The 22,168-nt window shown below is 42.7% G+C and overlaps 1 protein-coding gene across 4 annotated transcripts in view; it reads left to right on the plus strand.

Moving 5' to 3' along the window:
* Nucleotides 1-22,168, plus strand: part of PDE3B (phosphodiesterase 3B) — a 131,885-nt gene that overhangs the window by 48,746 nt on the left and 60,971 nt on the right. For all 4 annotated transcript variants that reach the window (XM_053283716.1, XM_053283715.1, XM_053283713.1 and 1 more), the window contains exons 2-3: nucleotides 7,108-7,158; nucleotides 16,255-16,503. In XM_053283716.1, coding sequence (XP_053139691.1) covers nucleotides 7,108-7,158; nucleotides 16,255-16,503 — 300 coding nt within the window. The remainder of the gene's footprint in view (nucleotides 1-7,107; nucleotides 7,159-16,254; nucleotides 16,504-22,168) is intronic.

Genomic DNA, 22,168 nt, shown 5'->3' on the forward strand with positions numbered 1-22,168 from the left:
GTCTTTGAAAACTTTAAAAAAACTGTCAGAGATGGGTAGGCTCTTATTTCACTAGGGAGCACATTCCAAAGCCTCGGGGCAGCAACGGAGAAGGCCTGTCCCTGAGTAGCCACCAGACGAGCCAATGGCAAAAGCAGATGGACCTCTCCTCATGATCTCAATGGGTGGTGGGGTTCATAACCAAGAGGACGTTCTCTTAAATATCCCAGGGCCCAAGCTGTTTAGGGCTTTATAGGTTATAACTAACACCTTGTATTTTGCCCGGAAACATTTCGGCAGCTGATGTAACTCCTTCAATACAGGAGTAATATGATCTCTCCTAGATGACCCAGAGACCAGCCTGGCTGCCGCATTCTGAACCAACTGTAGTTTCCGGACTATGTACAAGGACAGCTCCACATAGAGCGCATTACAGTAATCCAGTCTGGAGGTTACCAGCAGATGCACCACTGTTTTGAGGTCATCTGTCTCAAGAAACGGACGCAGCTGGCGTATCAGCCAAAGCTGATAGAAGGCACCTCTGGCCACCGCCTCAACCTGGGAGACCAGGGAGAGACTTGGATCCAGAAGCACCCCCAGACTGTGTACCTGTTTCTTCCGGGGAAGTGTGACCCCATCCAGAACAGGCAGATCAAAATCGTCTTCCGAGTTTCGACCCCGCACAATGATTACCTCCATCTTATCTGGATTCAGTCTCAGTTTGTTATCCGTCATCCAGCCCATTACCGACTCCAGGCAGGCATTTAGGGAGGTTATGCCCTCTCCCGATGATGCTGACATGGAGAAATAGATTTGGGTGTCATCAGCATACTGATAACACCCTGCACCAAATCTGCTGTGATGATCTCTCCCAGCGGTTTCATGTAGATGTTAAACAACATCGGAGACAATATGGAGCCCTGAGGTCTTGTGGAAGCAAGAATAAATTGTCTCCTTTGCTAAGCAGGGCTCACCTTGGTTTACATTTGAATGGGAGACTACATGTGTGAACACTAAGATATTCCCCTTAGGGGATGAGGCTGCTCTCGGAACAGCATCTGCATGCTTTCATGCAGAAGGATCCAAGTATCCTCCCTGGCATTTCCAGATAAGGCTGGGAGAGACTCCTGCTACATTCTTGGAGAAGCCACTGCCAGTCTTTGTGGACAATGAGCTAGATGGACCAATGGTCTGCCTCATAAGAAATTGGCTTCCTATGTTCATATTTGCTTTGTATAAGAGACATGGAAATTGATATATCAGGAATTATGTAGAATACAGTTACTTGCAACGATCAGTGTTATTACTGCTTGAACTAGTTGAACACACAATTAAGTGACAATGCAGAATGCGGAAGGGGGTACACATTATCTGGATTTTAAGCAAATCAACATCTCTCTATCAAATTCTGCTAATTATGAAAGCTCTCATATTTCTCACACTTTATGAGAAGAAACAATTTCTAGGCCATATTTCTATATTACTAGTAAGTAAAGTTGTGCCATCGAGTTGGTGTCGACTCCTGGCAACCACAGAGCCATGTGGTTTTCTTTGGTAGAATACAGGAGGGGTTTACCATTGCCATATCCCACACAGTATGAGATGATGCCTTTCAGCATCTTCTTATATTGCTTCTGCCCGATATAGGTGTTTCCCATAGTCTTGGAAACATACCAGCGAGGATTCAAACCGGCAACTTCTTGCTTGCTAGGCAAGTTACTTCACCACTCCACCATTAGGTGGCTTATATTACTACTAGTAGATATTATTTTATTTACTACCAGAAGGCTCATTAAGCTTGGTAGGGAGGGAAGGGAAAGAATTGACCAGAGATGGATCAAGGGGTTGGGGCTGGTCCTCTCCCACCCCTCAAACTGCCTATGACTTCTGAACTCTGGGAAGAAAATGAGGCTCAGTTCTCCACTCCTAAGCTTGGAGCTGCATTCCTCCTTTCTCCTCCTTGACAATCCTATGATGGCCTTCAGAATCGGAAGGGAGTCCCAGGCTGCAGTTCTGGCAGCTCATCACAGAGGGCAGCAACCCACAACACCTAAGGCTTTCGGCTTTAGGAACTGACCTTCAATGGAGCTCAGGCTTCCCTTGGTTTTGGACAGGTTTCCAAGTGTAGCACCTTGCTTTTCTGCGTAGGAATTAATGGCAGCCATTCATTTGCAGGCAATCCACTTAGATAGGAGAAGGAAAATTCCAGAACGCGACTGTGGGGGAGGGGATAAATTTATTCCCTGCTTGCAGCGATATCTTCCATTAGAACCAAATATACTCCTATATACTTGTGGAATTCACTGCCACAATATGTGGTGACAGCCAACAACTTGGATGGCTTTAAGAGGTGTTTGGGTAACTTCATGGAGGAGAGGTCTATCAACAGCTACTAGTCGGAGGGCTATAGGCCACCTCCAGCCAAAGGCAGGATGAGTACCAGTTGCGGGGGAGCAACAGCAGGAGAGAGGGCATGCCCTCAACTTCTGCCTGTGGCTTCCAGCGGCATCTGGTGGGCCACTGTGTGAAATAGGATGCTGGACTAGATGGGCCTTGGGCCTGATCCAGCAGGGCTATTCTTATGCATATCTGTGATCCACAGATTTTGGTTAGGATTGGTAACCTGTGGTTTCCACCACTCCCACCACTTCTGTAAGTCTTCTGGCATCCACAGGCTACTTAGTAAGTGGTGGGGTCTAATTTCTGACCACACACTGATTTAGATTACTAAGACTATCTCTGTTTCTGAGCATCTCCAAAGTTGTCAGGAACTGCTTGCACTGAAGCTAAAAGCCATAGGTATTTTGGGCTGCTGCCTTCTGTGATGAGCTGCCAGAACTGCAGCCTGGGACTATCCCAGGAGTAGAAGGTTCTGGACCGGTTCCACCAGCCTTGGCTGGCAACTAGATTCTGAATTCCTAACTGAGCAAAGAGGCACCTTTTAAAAAGTGGTGATTCTCTTTATTTAGCAGGGGGAGGGAGAGCAACTAACTCTGTACATCCTCAGCACAACATCCCTCCAGTGGCTGTTGCTGGTGTCTATCCTATGTCTCTTTTTTAGATTGTAAGCCCTCTAGAGACAAGGAGCCATTTTTTTTATTTATATCTATATAAACCCGCTTTGGGAATTTTGGCTGAAAGGCAGTATATAAAATATTCATTGTATTTGTATCCTGAACAGGAAGAACTATAAAAGGCTACCTGTTTGAGGTTGGACTTTGCCTGAGCAACAAGGTTTATTTGACCCGGGTGTGTTTCTGGTTTGATTCTTCAGTTCTTGCTTCAGTTCTAACTTGCTTCTCAGTCCTGACTCCTGGCTTGCCTGTCCAGTTCGGAATCTTGACTTTCCTGGGATTGCTGCCCTTGGACCACCCCTAATGAAAATCCAGCATGAGTTTCAGATGCAGGGCAAAGGCCAGGTCTAACCTCTGAGCTAACATTAAACCTCTCAAGGATTCAAAAGCAGTGGGATCTTTCACTGCTTCTGTCTCCAAATTCCAACATGAGATTAAAAAACAACCCCGCTCTGCCTCTTTGCATGTCCAAAGACTTGAAGGAGAGAAGAGGTTTGCTTCTCTCCCACCCAGCATGAAGTGAGTGATCCAACCTCCTCTTAAGTTATTTGCACTGTTCAGAGCCCACAGGGAAGGAGAGGTATCTTTCACAGCATGGTGAATCAGAGAAGACAGTTGCCAGAATAATAATATGCCACTGGCAACCTGACTACAGATTGTGTCGGTTCCTTTACATAGTTCTAGCTTAGATTCTGTTTTTGTCACACTGGATTATAAAAGAATGTTGTAAGTGTGTGAGGGAATGTTGGGAAATAGATTTTGCAAGTGAGGGACCATGACATGTTACAGTGTGTCTCCAGCTCCTAAGAAGGGTATTCCTGTTCAGACATGAGACCTCTCAAGTTTGATATTAAAGGAAACGAGTGGGGATCTGCAACAAATGATGCAAAGTAGCCAGAAGAGGAATGTGCCAGTTCAAGGCTCCAGCTAGGCTGGTATAGGAGCCTTGTAATATTTTCAGAGCATGTGTGCTGTGTGTGTGTGTGTGTTACATTTTTTGGGGGGGGAGAGAAAAATGTTGTTTCCCATCCTGCTGTGTTTATAGTGCTAGATGTCTCAGGTTGTTTTGCTGTAGTGCGTGGGGGTGGTTCTGGAGAACAGGAAAGATAAAAAGTGCCCCTTCCTCCTTCCTTTTTCTCCTGAAAAAAACCTATATAGTGCAGAGGAGAGGTTTTCACCCTGACAGCACACATTCTCCCACCCTAATCCTCACTTCGGGATACCTACTACAAACTATTAGGACAATTGTTAGTTTTAGCAGACCAGTTCCTTGTCTTTCTTCTCCCCATTCCCCCACACACACCCCTCCACACCGCAACTGATACCACAACATTTTGCAGTGCAACTATTCTCAATGTTCTAAGGTCCTGGAAGCACACACATCCTTGCTGGGCCATTCTTTTGCTTCCAAACTGATAGCACTCAATCTCCTGAATTCACTATTAGAAAGAATCATACAGAGAGAGAGAGAGAGAGAGAACATTGTACATAACAATATAATAAGCCAAAAAGATAGATCCTTGCTTCAAGGACCAATTTTGAAAGAGGAGGGGGTAACACATAGAGGGAAGAAGAGGAAGAATGATAAATACACGAATAGTGAACATAAGCTGTTTAAGATGAAGACAATAAAATAGCTGCAAATGTCAAGTTACAAACTACTCAAGCTTAGGATCAGATATAGATACACTGTAATGGATTATTTTAGTCAGAATCACACGTTTTAAAATTTGTATAAGTATACAATGACTATTCCCTTAAGCTGCTCTCAAAAGTTTGTGTTTTTATTTGAATGGCACCCTTCTAGTGTTATTGCCACCTAATGGTGTAGTAGGGAAGTAACTTGCCTAGCGAGCAAGAGGCTGTCAGTTTGAATACTCGCTGGTATGTTTCTCAGACTATGAGAAACACCTATATCGGCAATATAGGAAGGTGCTGAAAGGCATCCTCTCATATTGCGCAGGAGGAGGCAATGGTAAACCCCTCCTGGATTCTACCAAGAAAACCACATGGCTCTGTGGTCTCCAGGAGTCGACACCAACTCAATGGCACAATCTTTCCTTTCCTTCTAGTGTAGCAGTTTCTTTTCAAAAAGTAAGTTGTGCATGACTCGAAGTAAACAATTGCTTGCATTTTTGGATTTGAGTGCCATCCTGTGGCATGTAGGGGAAAAATAGAATATGCCTGCTGATTTGATTTTAAAGGCATGCAGAATAGGAATATTCCCTATTTAACTTGATAGAGCATCACCTTTGCATGCATGAACCTGTTGCTATGCAGAAGGGGTTAAGCAAGGATGTATTTTAACTCCTTTTCTGTTTACTTTTGAGTACCCAGAATGAGTACCCAGAATGTTGGGGGCAATATGCTAAAATCATTGTAAACCGCTTAGAGAGCTCCGGCTATAGAGCGGTATATAAATGTAAGTGCTATTGCTATTGCTATTGCTACTTTTTACATTAATTTCTTAATCCTCCTCTTAGACAACCCTGACATCCCTCAGCCTAAGCTAGCTGGTAGATCCATCTCGATTTTACTTTATGCCAATGACGTGGCCATACTATCAAGAACACTAGTTGGTATGAGGAGGGCGCTAAGAAAACTCACAGAGTTCTGTGAAGATGAGTCGCTTGTTATAAATACACAGAAGACCAAGGTCATGGTATTTGCCAAGAGACCAAAAGAACACAAATGGCAAATTAATGGGTGCAGGGTCGAGCAGGTTAAGACCTATAAGTACCTGGGTCTAGTTTTCCATGCAAAAGGTTCATGGGGCCCACAGTGTGAATACGTGCAGAGGAGTGCATCCTCTGTACTCAAATTCTTTCACACTAATGTGGGAAATTACATTCCTGCGGCGGTTAGGGTACATCATGCTAAAATACTGGCACAAATGTTGTACGGGGTTCAGATTTGTCCCACCTGTAATTTTAAGCCCTTAGAAGTGGTGTAATCTGAATTTCTTCATGCCATTTTTCAAGTCCCCAGATGCATATCAAATGCTATCTTGCGTTTAGAAACAGGGTTGACCAGAGTTGAGGCACAGGTATGGCTTCGTACATTTAACTACTGGCTTAAATTATATGTTGGCCCCCAGGGCTTTGCCCCCTTGGTTCTGAAAGATGAGATTCACTCATCCTGGCGCAACAGCCTCTATGACAATTTGGGCAGATATGGCTTCTCACCACATTATTTATTGGCTTTGGGTCATGATGCTGCCAAAGAAATTATTAAACAGCATGTGGCAGATATGGAGAAGCAATTGGATTAATTAATTATTATTTTTTATTTTATTTTATTTAGTACATTTCTATACCGCTCCAAATTTGCATCTCTGGTTAGGTCTGGTTATCACCAGTAGCACTTTTTAGGTGGTTTTTCAAACTTCCCCCTGCCAACTGTATACCTCACCCACTTGACCACCTTAAACAAGAGGAGAGCCTTTTCGCTGGCATGGTTTAATGCCTTGCCTTCTGCTATTTTGGATGGCAGATTTAAGGGGATACTGCTAAGGAACCGGCTATGTCCATGTGGTTTGGGTGACATTGAGTCTGTCTTACATGTTCTTTTACACTGTGCCTATTATAGGGGCATTTGTACTATCTGTATCAAACCATTTTTTAAAAATAGGCCTGGTCAATCAGAAGAGTATTACATCTCCTATCTTTTGGCAGATCAACATGCAGTTGTCACAGCGGGGACAGCAAGAATCTGTGCAGCAGCCTGTAAACTGAGATGGGAACAACTTAATTGTAACTGAGATTTTTGCATAACCTGGTGTGGTGTTATCAAGTTCTACTGTTTTGATTTTGTTTTACGATTATTTATATTTTGGTGTGTATGTTGACTGGTCATTTCTTATTAGAAATCAGTCATAGAATGACTGACTTTGGGGTATATTCAGCCCTCACACTGAATTAGTAAAATGCACTTTTTATTTAGCTTACACTTTAATCAGCTAAATAACTGAATTCTTTGAGAGAATTCAAAGAGATAATAAAGAAAAAAAATTTCTTCCTTTGTGCTTACATTTCCCTGTTTTGTTGTCTTACAGATGATTCTTTGGGACTGGGACTTAAAGCAGTGGTATAAACCACATTATCAGGTCAGTATATCTTAAATGGCAAACAGAGGAAAAGAATCCAAAAATGTTACTAAATGTTTGTTATAGAAATCCAACTTATTTCAGATCGTATAGACAGGGAATTTTTTATTTTGATTTCATGATCAAACAGAAAAATATCTCTCTCTCTCTCTCTCTCTCTCTCTCTCTCATACTGTATCTCTTATGAACAACTTATTTCTAATTTTTAAAAGTCTTCAAATTAAAACAATCCCTCTGAAAGCTAATTTTGTCCTTAAAAAAAATTGTCACTGGCATATCTTGTACATCCCAATATATTTAAAATTCTGGGATATCATGGCCCAATTCAGATATAATGACAAATTGTTATGTTTGAATTTAGGAAACTATGGTTTGTAGAAACCAGTTAGTTAAAAAAAAACAGGCTGTCAAATGGGAATCAGATCCAAAATCTATTTCAAGGAGTAGAACTTCAGTCTGAAGTTCTGAAATGAGATTTGGCTGTATTCTTATATGAAACTTGCCTGTGAAATTGATGCTAGCAGCGCAGAACTTCATTTAGGAATAGTTTCCTGCATAGGACTTGTGGAAGGGCAAGTTTGGGCTTGTCTTGGCTAACACACATTCAGTGTCTTGAAGCAAAACAAATGTTACCTATATTCAGTCTTGCTCCAAGAAACTGGTTGGCCCAGATTCAGATACCAGTGAATAGAACAAAATATTTAACTTTTATACCTAAATACATTGTATTCCTAATTCTCCATGACATTCTGTTCTCCCAGCACCATAGCCCTGATCCAATTGTTCCACCCCGTCCCCCATAGTTGGGAGATGCAGCTACAGAGCCCACGGTGTGTCACCGTGTGGTTTTGCCTTCAAAACTTGGATTATTGGTTTAGGATTTACAGCACATAGGCTAAAAGAGAGAGGAAAATGAGTCTCAATTAGTTCCTAATTCTAAGGTTTAGCCATCATTAAGATCCTGCCATTGTTATTTAGGTAGATTGGAGACCTGAAGCATAACTGAGGTAATTATTGTCATTCTACTAGTAGCAGCATAAGGCTAAACTTTAAGATAAAATGAGAAGGCATGTATTTTCATTAAAAAAAGTTGTGCCTTGTTTTAAAAAAAGGAGTTTAAATGAAAGGGGCAGAAAAATATCAAGGTTTAGGGGGAAAAAGAAATTCAATAATGCATCTCTGGCTAATTAATCTTATATCTTGGCTTGAATCTTAACAGAACAAGATGTACTCCTGCTTGATTGGTTTTGTTACCAAATCAGCAGTTTGTCATTTCAGGATCATGGTTGCCTTCAGTGGCAGAAGGAGGCTGGTGGTGGCCCATGTTTGGCCACTGTGGCAGCCCCCTGCTCCCCACGTCTGACATCAGACGCAGGGGGCCAGCTAGCCATGCCCCCCGCACCTGAGGTCTGATGTGGGTGTGTGGTCTCCCTACCAAACAGAGCTGCGCGGCCCTGTTTGGGAGGGAGATCAGCCCAGCTGCGTTGGCAGTGAGGCCAGGATCATGGTTGCCTTCAGTGGCAGAAGGAGGCTGGTGGTGGCCCATGTTTGGCCACTGTGGCAGCCCCCTGCTCCCCACGTCTGACATCAGACGCAGGGGGCCAGTTAGCCATGCCCCCCGCACCTGAGGTCTGATGTGGGTGTGTGGTCTCCCTACCAAACAGAGCTGCGCGGCCCTGTTTGGGAGGGAGATCAGCCCAGCTGCGTTGGCAGTGAGGCCAGGATCATGGTTGCCTTCAGTGGCAGAGGGAGGCTGGCGGTGGCCCATGTTTGGCCGCTGTGGCAGAGTCACTCTGGCCGTGCTGCCAATGCAGCATGGGCTGATTTCGTTCCCAAACGGGGCCGCACAGACCCATTTCGGAATGAAATAATGCCCCCCGCATCTGACGTCAGACATGGGTATGTGTGTCTTGGGCCATGAGGCACGGCCCCTGGGAGTGGCGGCCCGGGTTCTTTGAACCCATTCGCCCAATGGTGGCTCCACCCCTGGTTGCCTTCTCAAAACCAAGCCTAACCCTGCCACAGTCTTAGGGCTTTTTCAGATGAGACTTTATTATGGGCCTTTTAAAACCTTTGCAGTAGCTATTTATGGGCTCTCGCTCACAGTCTAGATGCTTACATGGTTTTCACCTAGGAAGGACATCATGGACAAGAAAGTAATGTAGAGCATTAGCTAGCTTGGACCAGGTTTGCAAATAACATTCACCTGGTGGTCTGGGGTTAGTGGAAATTGCCTCCAGGTGACCCAGCTGACAACTAGGTGTTATGAGCATTCCCACTTTTACATTCAAAGGAGGGGGAAAGAAACTACTTAGCATGCAGGATTCAAAACAGAGCCCTGTTTAAAACAGTATTCTTTTCTGAAAGAGGAGCATGAGGCTTATCTCTGCCTTCCTGGAAGGTGACGGGGAGGGACACACAATGTCATGCTCCTCCTTGAGAAAAGAGCTCTGTTTTTAAATATGGTCCTGTTCTGAAGGCTACATATTGAGTTGCTTTATTCTTTGCTTCCAGGAAGGAGATGAACAGCTACTTTGAAGGTAGCAAGAGGAAGGTTGAAGTGTGTATGTCTGTGTGTCAGGGTAGGGGGTGGTGGTGGGAAGAGATGGAGAAACAATGCAATTCTAGCCAGCTGCTTTTCTCTGCTTTGTTTGTTGCCTCAGGCAACTCTTTGCCTTAGCCTCCAAAATGGCTGTGGCAAGTGCTATTTCTTTTCTGCTTCCCAAATGTGAGAGTGCTCCATTCTCCATCTCCAGAACAGAGCTCTGTCTTAAACAAGGTTATGCTCAAAAGATGGTCAAAAGGCTGAGTGCTGGAGCTGTCTCTTTCCTGCCACTGCCTTCCTTGAAAGAAGAAGAGGGACAGATCTGAGCTGTGTCGTTCAGAAAATTGCACACCAGGCTCGATGGATTCTTGTCTCTAGAGAGGGAGAATGCAAGGTCAGCCACCCCTGTTGCATTTGGCCTTCCAGCGGCTGCTCTTTTTGCTTCCTCTGTTTTTTCTGGTGCAGACAGAGATGATGTGGTCACCACAGCAATGCTATGAAGGCTGCCTGTGGGCCTGGGTTCGTTTTCCTTTCCAGATGGAAGCTTTAATCTGTTTATGGAAGGAAGGAAGAACACCCTCCATTAGCACTGTACTGTGGGGAGACAGTGCTCAAGGCAGCTGCCCTTTTGGTGTGTGCTAAGTATGTGGTGGGGTGGGGGTTCCTCACCCCACCCCACCCCACCGCAGAAGAAAGAAAGTCGGAGAAGAGATGGAGAAACAATGCAATTCTAGCCAGCTGCTTTTCTCTGCTTTGTTTTTGCTCCAAGCGACTCACTGCATAGCCTTCAAAATGACTGAGGCCAGTGCTGTTTCTTTCCTGCTTCCAGAAAATGAAAGTGCCCCATTCTCCATCTCCAGAACAGAGCTCTGTCTTAAAACAGTGCAGTGTTCAAGGCAGCTGCCCTTCTATAGTGTTCTAAGTGTATGGAGAGGAGGTAGGTGTGTCTGTGTGTTTATGAAACAGTCATCCACCCCCAGCACAGTACCTCCAGTGACTGTTGCTGGTGCCTATCTTATGTTTCTTTTTAGATTGTGAACCCTTTGGGGACAGGGATCCATCTTAGTTATTTATTATTTCTCTGTGTAAACCACCCTGAGCCATTTTTGGAAGGGAGGTATAGAAATTGAATAAATGCTAATACTAATAATAACAACAACAACTCAATGGCAGGAACACCTGCCAAATGGGAACAGTGGTGGGAACACCCGCCAAACTCAATGGCAGGAACACCATACAAGCCAAAACACCTGGGCTATACCTGTTATCAGATACTCTGCAGGATTAATAGACTGGACCCAGGCAGAGCTAGAGACGCTAGATCGTAAGACCAGGAAAATCATGACCATCAATCATGCTCTGCACCCCCGCAGTAATGTAGATAGGCTGTACCTCCCTTGCAGCTCAGGTGGAAGGGGAATGCTGCAAGTCCATCAAACAGTAGAGGAGGAGAAAAGAGGTCTTGAAGAATATATAAAGGATAGTAAAGAAGATGCACTTAAAATGGTCAATAACGAGAAACTATTAAACATCAATGAAACAAAGCATTTTTCCATTTTTCTGCTTGGTTCTTGACTTGTTCTTTCTTGTAGGCCTGCCTACAAGAAAGAACAAGTCAAGAACCGAGCAGAAAAATGGAAAAATAAGCCACTGCATGGTCAATATTTGCACAGTATCACTGGAAAATCAGACATCACCAAGACCTGGCAATGGCTTAAGAATGGCAACTTGAAGAAAGAAACTGAGGGTTTAATACTGGCTGCACAAGAACAGGCACTAAGAACAAATGCAATAAGAGCAAAAGTTGAAAAGTCAACAACAAACAGCAAGTGCCGCCTTTGTAAAGAAGCAGATGAAACTGTGGACCACCTAATCAGCTGTTGTAAAAAGATTGCACAGACTGACAACAAACAAAGGTATGACAAGGTAGCAGGGATGATACACTGGAACATCTGCAAAAAATACAAGCTACCTGTAGCCAAAAATTGGTGGGACCATAAAATTGAAAAAATTGAAGAAAATGAAGATGCAAAAATATTATGGGACTTCCGACTACAAACAGACAAACAGCTGCCACACAAAACAGACAAACATCTGCCACACAGTACACCAGATATAACTGTAGTCGAGAAGAAAGAAAAACAAGTTAAAATAATCGACATAGCAATACCAGGGGATAGCAGAATAGAAGAAAAAGAAATAGAAAAAATAGCAAAATACAAATTGAAATTGAAAGGCTGTGGCAGAAAAAGACCAAAATAATCCCAGTGGTAATTGGCGCCCTGGGTGCAGTTCCAAGAGACCTTGAAGAGCACCTCAACACCATAGGGGCCACAGAAATCACCATCAGCCAATTACAAAAAGCAGCTTTACTGGGAACAGCCTATATTCTGCGACAATATCTATAACAACAGCAACAACACTGACAATAAAATTCAGCCATCCCAGGTCCTTGGGAAGAACTCGATGTCTGGATAAAACAAACCAGTCGATAACACCTATCTTACTGTGTAAATAAATAAATAAATAAATAAATAAATAAAGTTCCTTCCCTGTGTTGTGGGTGAAAGAAAGCTCAGGCAAGTGGACCAGAGTGGAAACCATTCCTTATTTGTTTATTTATTGAATTTATATACCACCCAATATCAAAATCTCTAGGCGTTGTACAGAATTAAAACATAACATAAAATATAAAACATTAAAAATTCATAAAAAGATAAAAATCATAATAGATATAAACACATTAAAATTCAGAAAATTTGGTATCAGTTGAAGGCCTGGAAAATAGGTATGTTTTCAGGGTCCCCTAAAAACAAACAGAGAAGAAGATGCTCTTATTTGTAGGTCTGCCTTAGATTGTGATCCCAGGGCTTCTAGTAAAGAGCTGAACTGCCTTTACAGCAACTTTTTCATTTCAAACCAGCAGCAGAAGATTTCAACTGGACCAATGGCAGACAGGGAAGGGTGCTAAATAGGGCTTTGCACCATTGTAGATGTTGGGATCAGGTCCATCCTGATCCCACAAATGTCGGTTCAGGGTTCTTTGGACCTTCAGAATGTTGGGGTCAGGTTCAAGTTGTTTTTTTTGTGTGTTTTTGGCCATCCAATTACATTTTAAAAGTAACTAGGAAATACTCAGTGTGTGAAACCCTGCAGTAATATAACAGCAGAGAATCACAGGGCAAGTGATGTGACATCAGATAATCTCAGAGGGAAACTTGCTAATCTACCACTTTTAAACTACGACTTTAAAAATGGGCTAAATTTTTATTTTAACAAAAATAAATACATGGGCATTAGGCATGCAGAAGATCCACACACACACACACCCCAGCTGCGTTCGTGCACGCAAAAAAGAGAGCAGACTTTCTCTCCGGAAAGCTCCAATTTTTCCCAGAAGAGGCCAGAGAAGTCTGAACCAAAATGGGCTTTCCATGTTTTGATCAGGAGCTTCTTCGACCTCCTCCAGAATGGCCCATATGAGGCTGTTTCTGAAGTTGCTGGCTAGACATTGCATGCACAGTCCTAATGCTCAGTTCTTGTCCTGTATTCTGCTTTTCTCCCACCAGCTGCTTTTCTGCCTGCCAAGGTACCAGAACTATGTTTGACTAAGGCCCATTGGTTTTAACTACTTTAGCCCTGAGATATACACATTGCATGTCTGCAAAGAGCTTGCTTCTCTTCTTCTGTTTCTTGACCAGTCTTCACATCACACAGTAGTGACAGGTGGATTTTAAAGTACTGATCACAGCTAGTTATGGACGAACTTATCCACTACAATTGGTTAGTGCACATTCTTTGTTAATTTAGATTAAGCAAAACTCAGGAGCAAAATTTTCTTTCACATTCTGTGCCACTTTTGGTGCATACATGGTTCCAAAGTGCATCTTGGAAATGGAAAGGAGGGGTCCATGACAACCAGGCAACATTACATCATGTCATCTTCAGGAGGAAAAGTATCAGGCTTTGGCCAATGTCACTTTTTTGTTTATAACTGATATAAAAATGGAGCTGCGTGCAAAGACCTTAGAGGTGCCTGTGAGGGAAAATGTGGCAGAAACAGCAGCACCTAGAACTCAAGGGTGCAGCTGCCAATTGGGAGGAGCATCTTGTGGCTTGAGTCGTCATTGCTTCCCACACTACCCCTTCCTGGGTGAAGGAAGATCCCAGACCTCTCTAGGAAACGAGGTATACAAACTCTTCCCAAGCTCTCTCTTTTTCTTTTTAAATAGCTTCTAGATACTTTTGACACATGTAGACTTAGTTTAGGTTGAGGCACAAGCAGTGTCTCATTTTACCAGTGAGCAGCACGATGGCTCATATTTAAGAGAAAGCTGAACTGAACCTAGTCTTTGGAAATTAGCCTTTTTCTTAGCCCTTGAAATGTTGTATACAGAAAGACTGGTGAAAAGAACAGAAGAGGTAATCTTTTATTTTATTTATTGTTAAATTTCTATCACGCCTTTCATTAAAACAATCTCAAGGCGATTCACACCAAACTTAAAACAAGACTACAAAAATTACATAATTAAAATACTAGCTGGAGTATAAAAATACAGATCTGATTAAAAGATTTTAAAAAACAAGCACCATATAACCATAAAAGATACAAAGTGGCAGCAATAGAAACAATCATAAAAGCCTGGGTAAAAAGCCAAGATTTCACACACTTTCTAAAAACTGTGATGGAGACTGAGAAGCAGATGGCCACCAGGAGAGCATTCAAGAGTCTGGGGGCAACAACTAAGAAGGCCCTGTCCCAAGCCTCCTTCATTGTCGGCACCCCGAGCAGAGCCCCCCCCCCCCCGACGACCGCACCAAGCAGGCAGCAACCTTTGGGAGCAGGTCGTCCCTCAGGTATCCAGGGCCCAAACAGTTAAGAGCTTTAAAGGTCAAAACCACCACCCTGAATTGGACCCAAATTGGCAGCCAGTGCAGCTCTTTCATTAATATTTTAATCCTGCCACATTGCCTTTTTCATATCAAACAGAAGCCAATTTTTAGCAACACAGTATAGGCAGACCTAAGAAAATGCTGCACCTGTAACACATGAGTTGCATCCCAGGTGGATTTCTGGCATAACATGGAGAGTCTCCTCACCCTTACCAGGGCCTTCAGGCTCCGTAGTAGCTAGTGTAACGTGCACTGGCCCTAACTTGGCACAGAGAGTAGAGCTTTTTAGTATAATTAGAGAATGACCAAGTTATATTTTATTCTTTGCACAATTCTTTCTTGTGTTCTAATATAGTATATTATTGCCTGACATCTACTTCACCTAATCAGTGTAAAGAAGTAGCCTTGCTGGTAGGAGGTAGCTGGGTTGCTGTTCACACCCTTGCCTAAAATAAAATAAAATAAAAATTACAACCAGGCTAGTTATGTGCTTCAGCACAGAAGAGAGGGAGTGCACAATTTCTTATGGAAATCTGTCTTTGCATTACTGGAGGAGCATTACTGGAGGAGCTGGGAACCATTGCTAGGGAAAAGGAGAGCTGAGGTGGCCAAGGTACAGTGTTTGGCTCCTTCCTTATTTCTGCTTTTATCCTGAGTTTTTGGTGATTTTTCAGTCATTTTCCTGGGTTTGGGAACCTAACACCACCACCACCCCCAATTCCCATAGACCTAAGGCTTCATTATCCATGGTTGTTTGCCAAAATGGAACCCCCGCGAATAATGAGGGCTATCCTTTGTAATCTCCTCCCACATAATGAATACCAATGGATGCATAGGGAAGGACCTTATTCTCTCAAGTGCAGAATATTGTACTTTATAGCCATCTAATAGGGTGTAACATCAAGGGGTGATGTTAACTGTGAGCAAATGTGTAACAAACTATTGCATGAAAACTGACTTTGAAGGAAGCCTTCATCTTATGGAAATGGAATAAATAATACAAGGAATAAATGATAAGTGCAAATAGGAAAATCTGGTGTTTCAAAGACTATTTTTCTCCCAAACTGTAAGCAAACTGGGGGCAGTAAAAAAGGGTTAAGTGCATGTCGGTGGATTTGGGGTGTTTGGAAGTGCCCTCTGAGGTTACTTTCAGCCACCATTTTGAAGACAGGAGGCATTTTGTGGCTCATTTGCATAAAATAAAATAAATTGCAAGTTTCCACCCCAAAATAGCAGAATTGGGCCTTGCGGGGGGGGGGGCATTGTTGGACATCTGGGAACCTGCAGAGCACAGTACAGCACTTGGTTTCTATTATTTTGACCCTTTCCAGCTGTTTTTAGCCTTTCCTCCACTCCAGGAACCTAACCCCCCAAGTCCCATTGACGCAATGACTCGGTATCTGCAGTTACATTATCTGCGGTTGTAGCAGAGAAAGAAACCCCCATGCATACCAGGGGTCACCTGTTCTTACATGAGTATTATTTGTTGTAATTTGTGAATATCCATGTATCTGGAAAAAATACTAAAACAGTTTATGGTACCATTTAAAAAAACATTCAAACATTCTAAGTCAATGCTTTTATTTAGCAACTTTACAGTAACATTTTGAAAGTGTGCTGCTATTATTAATAGCTGACAATATTTTTCTCTTTTATAGAATGCCTGCAGTGGAACTGGAGTTGATCTTTCTGTACTAAATGAGACACGCAACATGCTATCTGATCTTCTGAGTGATCCAGCCCTTCCCCCACATGTGATTTCTTCCCTTCGAAGCATCAGTAGCTTGATTAGTGCTTTCTCAGGCTCATGCAGGCCAAAAGTTAACCTCTTTACCCCTTTTCCGGGCTTTTATCCCTGTCCAGAAATGGAGGACTCATCTGAGAAAGGAGACCGGAAGCTGCCCAAGGTAAAAAAAAATTATAATTATTAGTAAATGCTGAAATACATTCAAGTACAGTATATTGATATTTGAAAAACTCTTGTTTCCCCCCACATATGATAGCTTTCACATTCTTTTGGTTTAAATTGTAAGCAAAACTTTTAAAAGTGTGTGTGTGTGTGCATACGTTGCATAATCTTCAATAGCTCCCTCTGGTTGTGCTGATCAACTGTTAGGCAGGATAGGAACATGAGAAAGAGGACACTTGGCCCACCTGATCATCCCCTTCTGCCACCCTCTCACACAACCTACCTCACAGGGTTGTTGTGAGGATAAAAATAAGCATGTGCACTGCTCTGAGCTCCTCTGAGGAAGAGCGGGATATAAATTGAAAAATGAAAATGAAATTGAAATGAAATTGCTTGTTATAGTGGAAGAGGAGGTGAAGGAATGTCTGGGCTGAGTCCAGCCACTCTTTCCAACTGCACCTATTCTGATGTGTGCTATGAATTCAGCATCATGTGCAGGGGCGTAGCTATAATTGAATGAAAGTGTTCAAAGAACACGGGCCCCCAGCTCCTGAGGGCCCTCCAGCTCTATCCCTCCCTATTTTCTTCATTGTTTCCCTCACTCTGGGGGGCCGCCTGAGAGAGGGATGAACACAGGCCCCCTCTCCCCTAGCTACGCCCCTGATCATGTGTGCAGCTTTCTGCTGCATTTTGTTCCCTACATCAAAAGATTCAATTGAACAGTGTTGCTTCCTGCTGCACATGTGTAACTAAAACATAAACATGGCAGTAGTCTTGTACTGAGACGTATATGTTTTTAGGAGATGACTTTCTGGTCCTTTCTGTACTAGATTTTTAAATTTTAGACTAAGAATCTGCGGATCCTTGTCTTGATCCATTGTGTATCCACACTAATGGGTAATGCACAGTAGCCACCTTGGTAAGATTTTCAGAATTCCAGATGGTGCCCTCATGCACCTCAGTGCTGCTGTTGTGAATGATGGTTAGAGTGCTGCCCTCCTTGGTTTCTTTCCAACTGTTGTGACTGAAGCATCAGGAGGAAATTGCTCTGGGTTTCCAGCAACCTTTGTGGAACTGTAGTGAGACAAAATAGAGCAGACAGTGAGGAGAGTCTTAATTGTTTTCATTATCTGCTTTGGGTGTCAGAGCATAAGGATCTGTTAATTAGTGTTAAAAGGACATTTAAAGAAATGTGTTAGATGCAAAGCTTAATTACCATCTTCAGAGAGACAAGACTTGTACTTTGGAAAAGAGCACAAAATTGGCTCCTGTATGAGGTGCCTTTTTGTTTTCAAAGCAAACAAGAATTATGTTTGAGGGACATTCTTTACAACTTGGCAGCCACAGCTCGCTTTCCAACACTGACTGCTGATTCCATCTTGGTAGCACATACATCACCCACCAAGTCCATCTCAATGGTTGGTACTTTTGATGCTGAAGCTTTTAGTATCAATATCTTCTGGGTGGATACCAACTACTGTCTCCAATACTAAAAGACACAACGAGGCTTCCTCTATATTGTAGAGAGCACAAAAACAGTCAACATCAAGGAAGTGATCCAATGATGAGGATGAACCAATGGACAAGGAGAAGGAGACGGACTTGTCAACAGCAAAGGATGATACAAGCAAACATCACGAAACGACATCATCGAAGTTGATCACCAATCTCGGCTTTGATACAGACAACTACTACTTGGACATTTGCTGCTACACCAATACCAGCAGTGGACACCTCAGATACCATGCTGATGACGACTTTGTCAGAACTGACATTGTGTTCATTTATGCTGTTATCCTCAACATCAGAAACAACAACATACTCAATATCGACAACACCATCAGTACTGACAATGCCTTCTTTGGTCACAATAATGACCACAAGGAAAGTCCTAGATGTGGAGAGTAATCTATCACCAACAACATCTTGGCAACCTGGTGAATGAGGAGATGATAATCAGGATGATGAAATAATAGAGACTCCCCAAACCTCTTTCTTATTTCCAGTACCCTATAGCTCTCCACTGAAATAAGAAAGGGGCAGAGATCACTCTTGGAAACATGAACGATGGTTGTGTGTGCAAACACAATACTATTCCATGCCATTCCCAAATGGCACGGAATGCCACAGCACCGTGACATACTCCAGCTACATCTTAACTGTGGGTTCTATCATAAAGAGTGTAGCTCAAAATATAGAGAGGTGTTTTCATCATACTCACTTACCTAATGAATGCACATTGGATTACTACTACCTACATTACAAAATATATGAACATCTACCACTTTTCAGAAGGCCTTTGGAAATAAAACAAATTCCATCACACAATTACTACTGATGCACACACAACAGCACAAAATACTACTTTGCACTTAGATAAGATTTGCCCCTGGAGAGGGAATGTTCAGGACTAAGGATTTTTCAAGTCTTGTTCATGCTGTGCCAAAGATTAATTTGGGAAGGTTTTCAAAGCTCCATACGGTGCTCCTGCTTCATTCCTCATGTGTTTCAGTGTTCCCATTGTAAATGAGAGAGCGTGCCTCTTCTCAGTCCCTGGGCAACTGCCCTTAAGAAGGCCATTGTAGAACTGGAAAAGGTTCAGAAGAGGGCAACCAAGATGACCTAGAGCAGGGATTCTCAACGTTGGGTCCCCTGATGTTATTTATTGGACTTCAACTCCCATAATCCCCAGCCAAAGGCCACTAGGCCTGGGGATTATGGGAGTTGAAGTCCAATAACATCTGGGGACCCAACGTTGAGAATCCCTGACCTAGAGCACCAGCACCTTCCTTATGAGGCAAGGCTGTAACACCAGGGGTTTTTTCTTTGGAAAAAAAGGTGATTGGTGCAGGGTGGGGGGAGACATGATAGAGGTCTATAAAATCATGCATGATGTGAAGAAAGTTGATAGAGATAAACTTTTCTCCCTCTCACATAACACTAGAACCAGGGGTCATCCCAGAAAACTGATTGCCAAGAAATTTAGGGACAAAAAAGGAAATACTTTTTCACACAATGCATAATCAACTTGTGGAATTGTCTGCCAAAAGATGTGGTGACAACCAACAAACTGGATGGCTTTAAGAAGGGTTTGGATAAATTCATGGAGGAGAGGTCCCAGGGCACCCAGTTGGCCACTGTGTAAAACAGGACACTGCACTAAATGGACCTTGGGCCTGGTCCAGCAGGGCTGTTCTTATGACCATCCTTCAGTTAAATAACTGAGAAAAATATATATATAGTTATACCTGCTGTGGGGATGGAGGGTGGGCTGTGTGAATACTCATGGATCACTCAAGGATCATTAGTTAACGGTAAGCAACCTATTTATCCTTGCTGTGATTCAGTGTGTGTGTTCACTTTAACAGGCAATTAAGCCACCTTATCAATCAGAGGAGCATGCAGGTATCTCACATCAAGACTTATAAGGATGCTGCAGCAGCTGATTGAAAGCCTAGCACATCATGTGTTATGAAAGGTTGCTCTGAGGACCATATGGTAGCCTTCCAGATATCCTGAATGCAAATGCCAGCTAATTTCACAGCTGAGAATCCCATTGCACTAGCTGAGTGTGCTCTTACACCAAAAGATGGTGTTGAGTTTTGACCGTTGTAAGCTAATTGTATAGTCTTTACTACCCAATGAAATAGACTTTGTTTTGTAATAACCTTTCCTCTTTCATTTCCCTGATTAAAAAATAAATAGGCTTTTATCTATCTAAATGCTGTTCTTTCTAAAAAGAAAGCTAAAGCCCCCTGAACATCCAGCATATGGAGGTTCCTCTCCAATTTGGTTGTCTTTTTAAAAAAAATTCTGGATGAAGTTAGGTAGAATAATATCTTGATTAACATGGAACTCACTTGTAATTTTAGGTTGAAACAAGATAGCTGGTCATTCCTCAACCTTGTCTTTGTGGAAGCATATATACAGAGGCTCTGATTGTAGGACAGCAAGCTAACGGAACCTTCTTCCTGTCATAATTACTATTAGAAAAGCGGTTTTCATAGACAGATATATTAGGGACAGATGGCATTGGTTCAAATGTGCAATACATCAACCCTGTTAACACTACAGATAAACCAGTTACATTGTGTAACTGGTTCTTTAACTGGTGGGAACAGAATTGCTAGGCACTTGGATAGTGGATATGTGAAAACCATTTGAACCTATCCCATAATGAAAGCTTGAAATATCAACTAAGTGCACTTTCAGGAAAGTAATAGACATTAATGATGATTCTAGATTTGAAAAGTACTGAAGAACCCGATTCATGGTGGATCTCCTGGTTTGAAGTCCCACTTTTCAGCATATACAGAGAAATGTTTTCCATGTAGATGCCTTCTGAACAAGATCCTTTCTAAAAGTTCATTATTACCTATATCCTTTGTATCTTCCAAACTGTCAATTTCAGCATTGCTATGGTACAATGCCATGGTGTAGCACTTCCTCTTTGTTCATTGAAAGAAGGTCTGTTTCCAGTAGCAATCAAATGTACTGCTTCTGTGATAGGCATAGTAGTAATGGAAACAATATTTGCCTCTGCCACCACAGTGCTATCGGAATGCAATGTGTGTTGTGCAACATTATCTTGTTCACTACTCTTGTGATGAGTGGAAATGGAGGGAAGAGGTAGTAAAGCATCCCTGTTTAGCTCTTGAGAAAGACATTTCCCAGGGAATGTTTCTCACAGAACATTGCACACTAGAGAAGCAAATATTTCTGGCTACTCCCAAGTCTCGAATGTTGGTTGTAGGTAAAGCCAATGAAGACTTCATTCATACATTTGATATTGTTTCTGCTCAGACAGTCTTCCACAGTCTCTTTGGATTTGATATATATTGCAACAGGATGATACTGTGGATTATACACCAATCCCATATTTGTATTGAAAGGTTGCATAATGTTCTCGAAATGCTACCATGCTGCCTGGGCTCTGTAAAGCTATGTTTAGTAATTCATAAGTAGGCTATGTATTACTTTCCCTTTTCAGAAGTGGGAGGAAAGACTTTATTGCTAGAAACGGCTAGTAATTCTAGGTAATTTATATGCAAATCCTTCTATTTCTCTGTCCATGTATCACTTACTTCGTAGTCTAGGCAATATGCCCTTCATCCAGTCAGTAACACAAGGTCAATATGCCCCTCATCCAGTCAATGACAAGGTCACTATTATCATAGGCAATGGAACTCTCACCATCAAATTTGTATCTCTCTCTGCTATTGCAGAGAGTTTATCATCTTCCCTGGAATGGTGAATTGCAAGTATTGCTTATTGGTCTGGTGATCATATACTGTCAGGAACCATTTTTGCAATAGGGGTATTTTTAACTTTGCACAAGCAGGGCCAACCCATCCACTAGGCCAGGGCTGCACAACTTCAGTGCTCCTGCAGATGTTGGACTACAACTCCCATCATCCTTCACTGTTGTCCACAATGGCTAGGGATTGTGGGAGTTGTAGTCCAAAAATAGCTGGAGGGCCGAAGTTGTGCAGCCTTGCAGTAGGCAAACTAGGCGGTCACCTAGGGTGCCAAGCAGGCAAGGGTGTCAACAGCCCGGGTCATGTGTTGCCTCCATGAGCAGGAGCAAGTGGATGCTCCCCATCGCTGTCACCCACACACTTGCTCTCCTCACCGCCTCCAGCCACTGCTCTTGCTGCAATGTG

Source organism: Hemicordylus capensis, chromosome 1, assembly GCF_027244095.1.
Source record: "Hemicordylus capensis ecotype Gifberg chromosome 1, rHemCap1.1.pri, whole genome shotgun sequence".
Lineage (NCBI taxonomy): Eukaryota > Metazoa > Chordata > Lepidosauria > Squamata > Cordylidae > Hemicordylus > Hemicordylus capensis.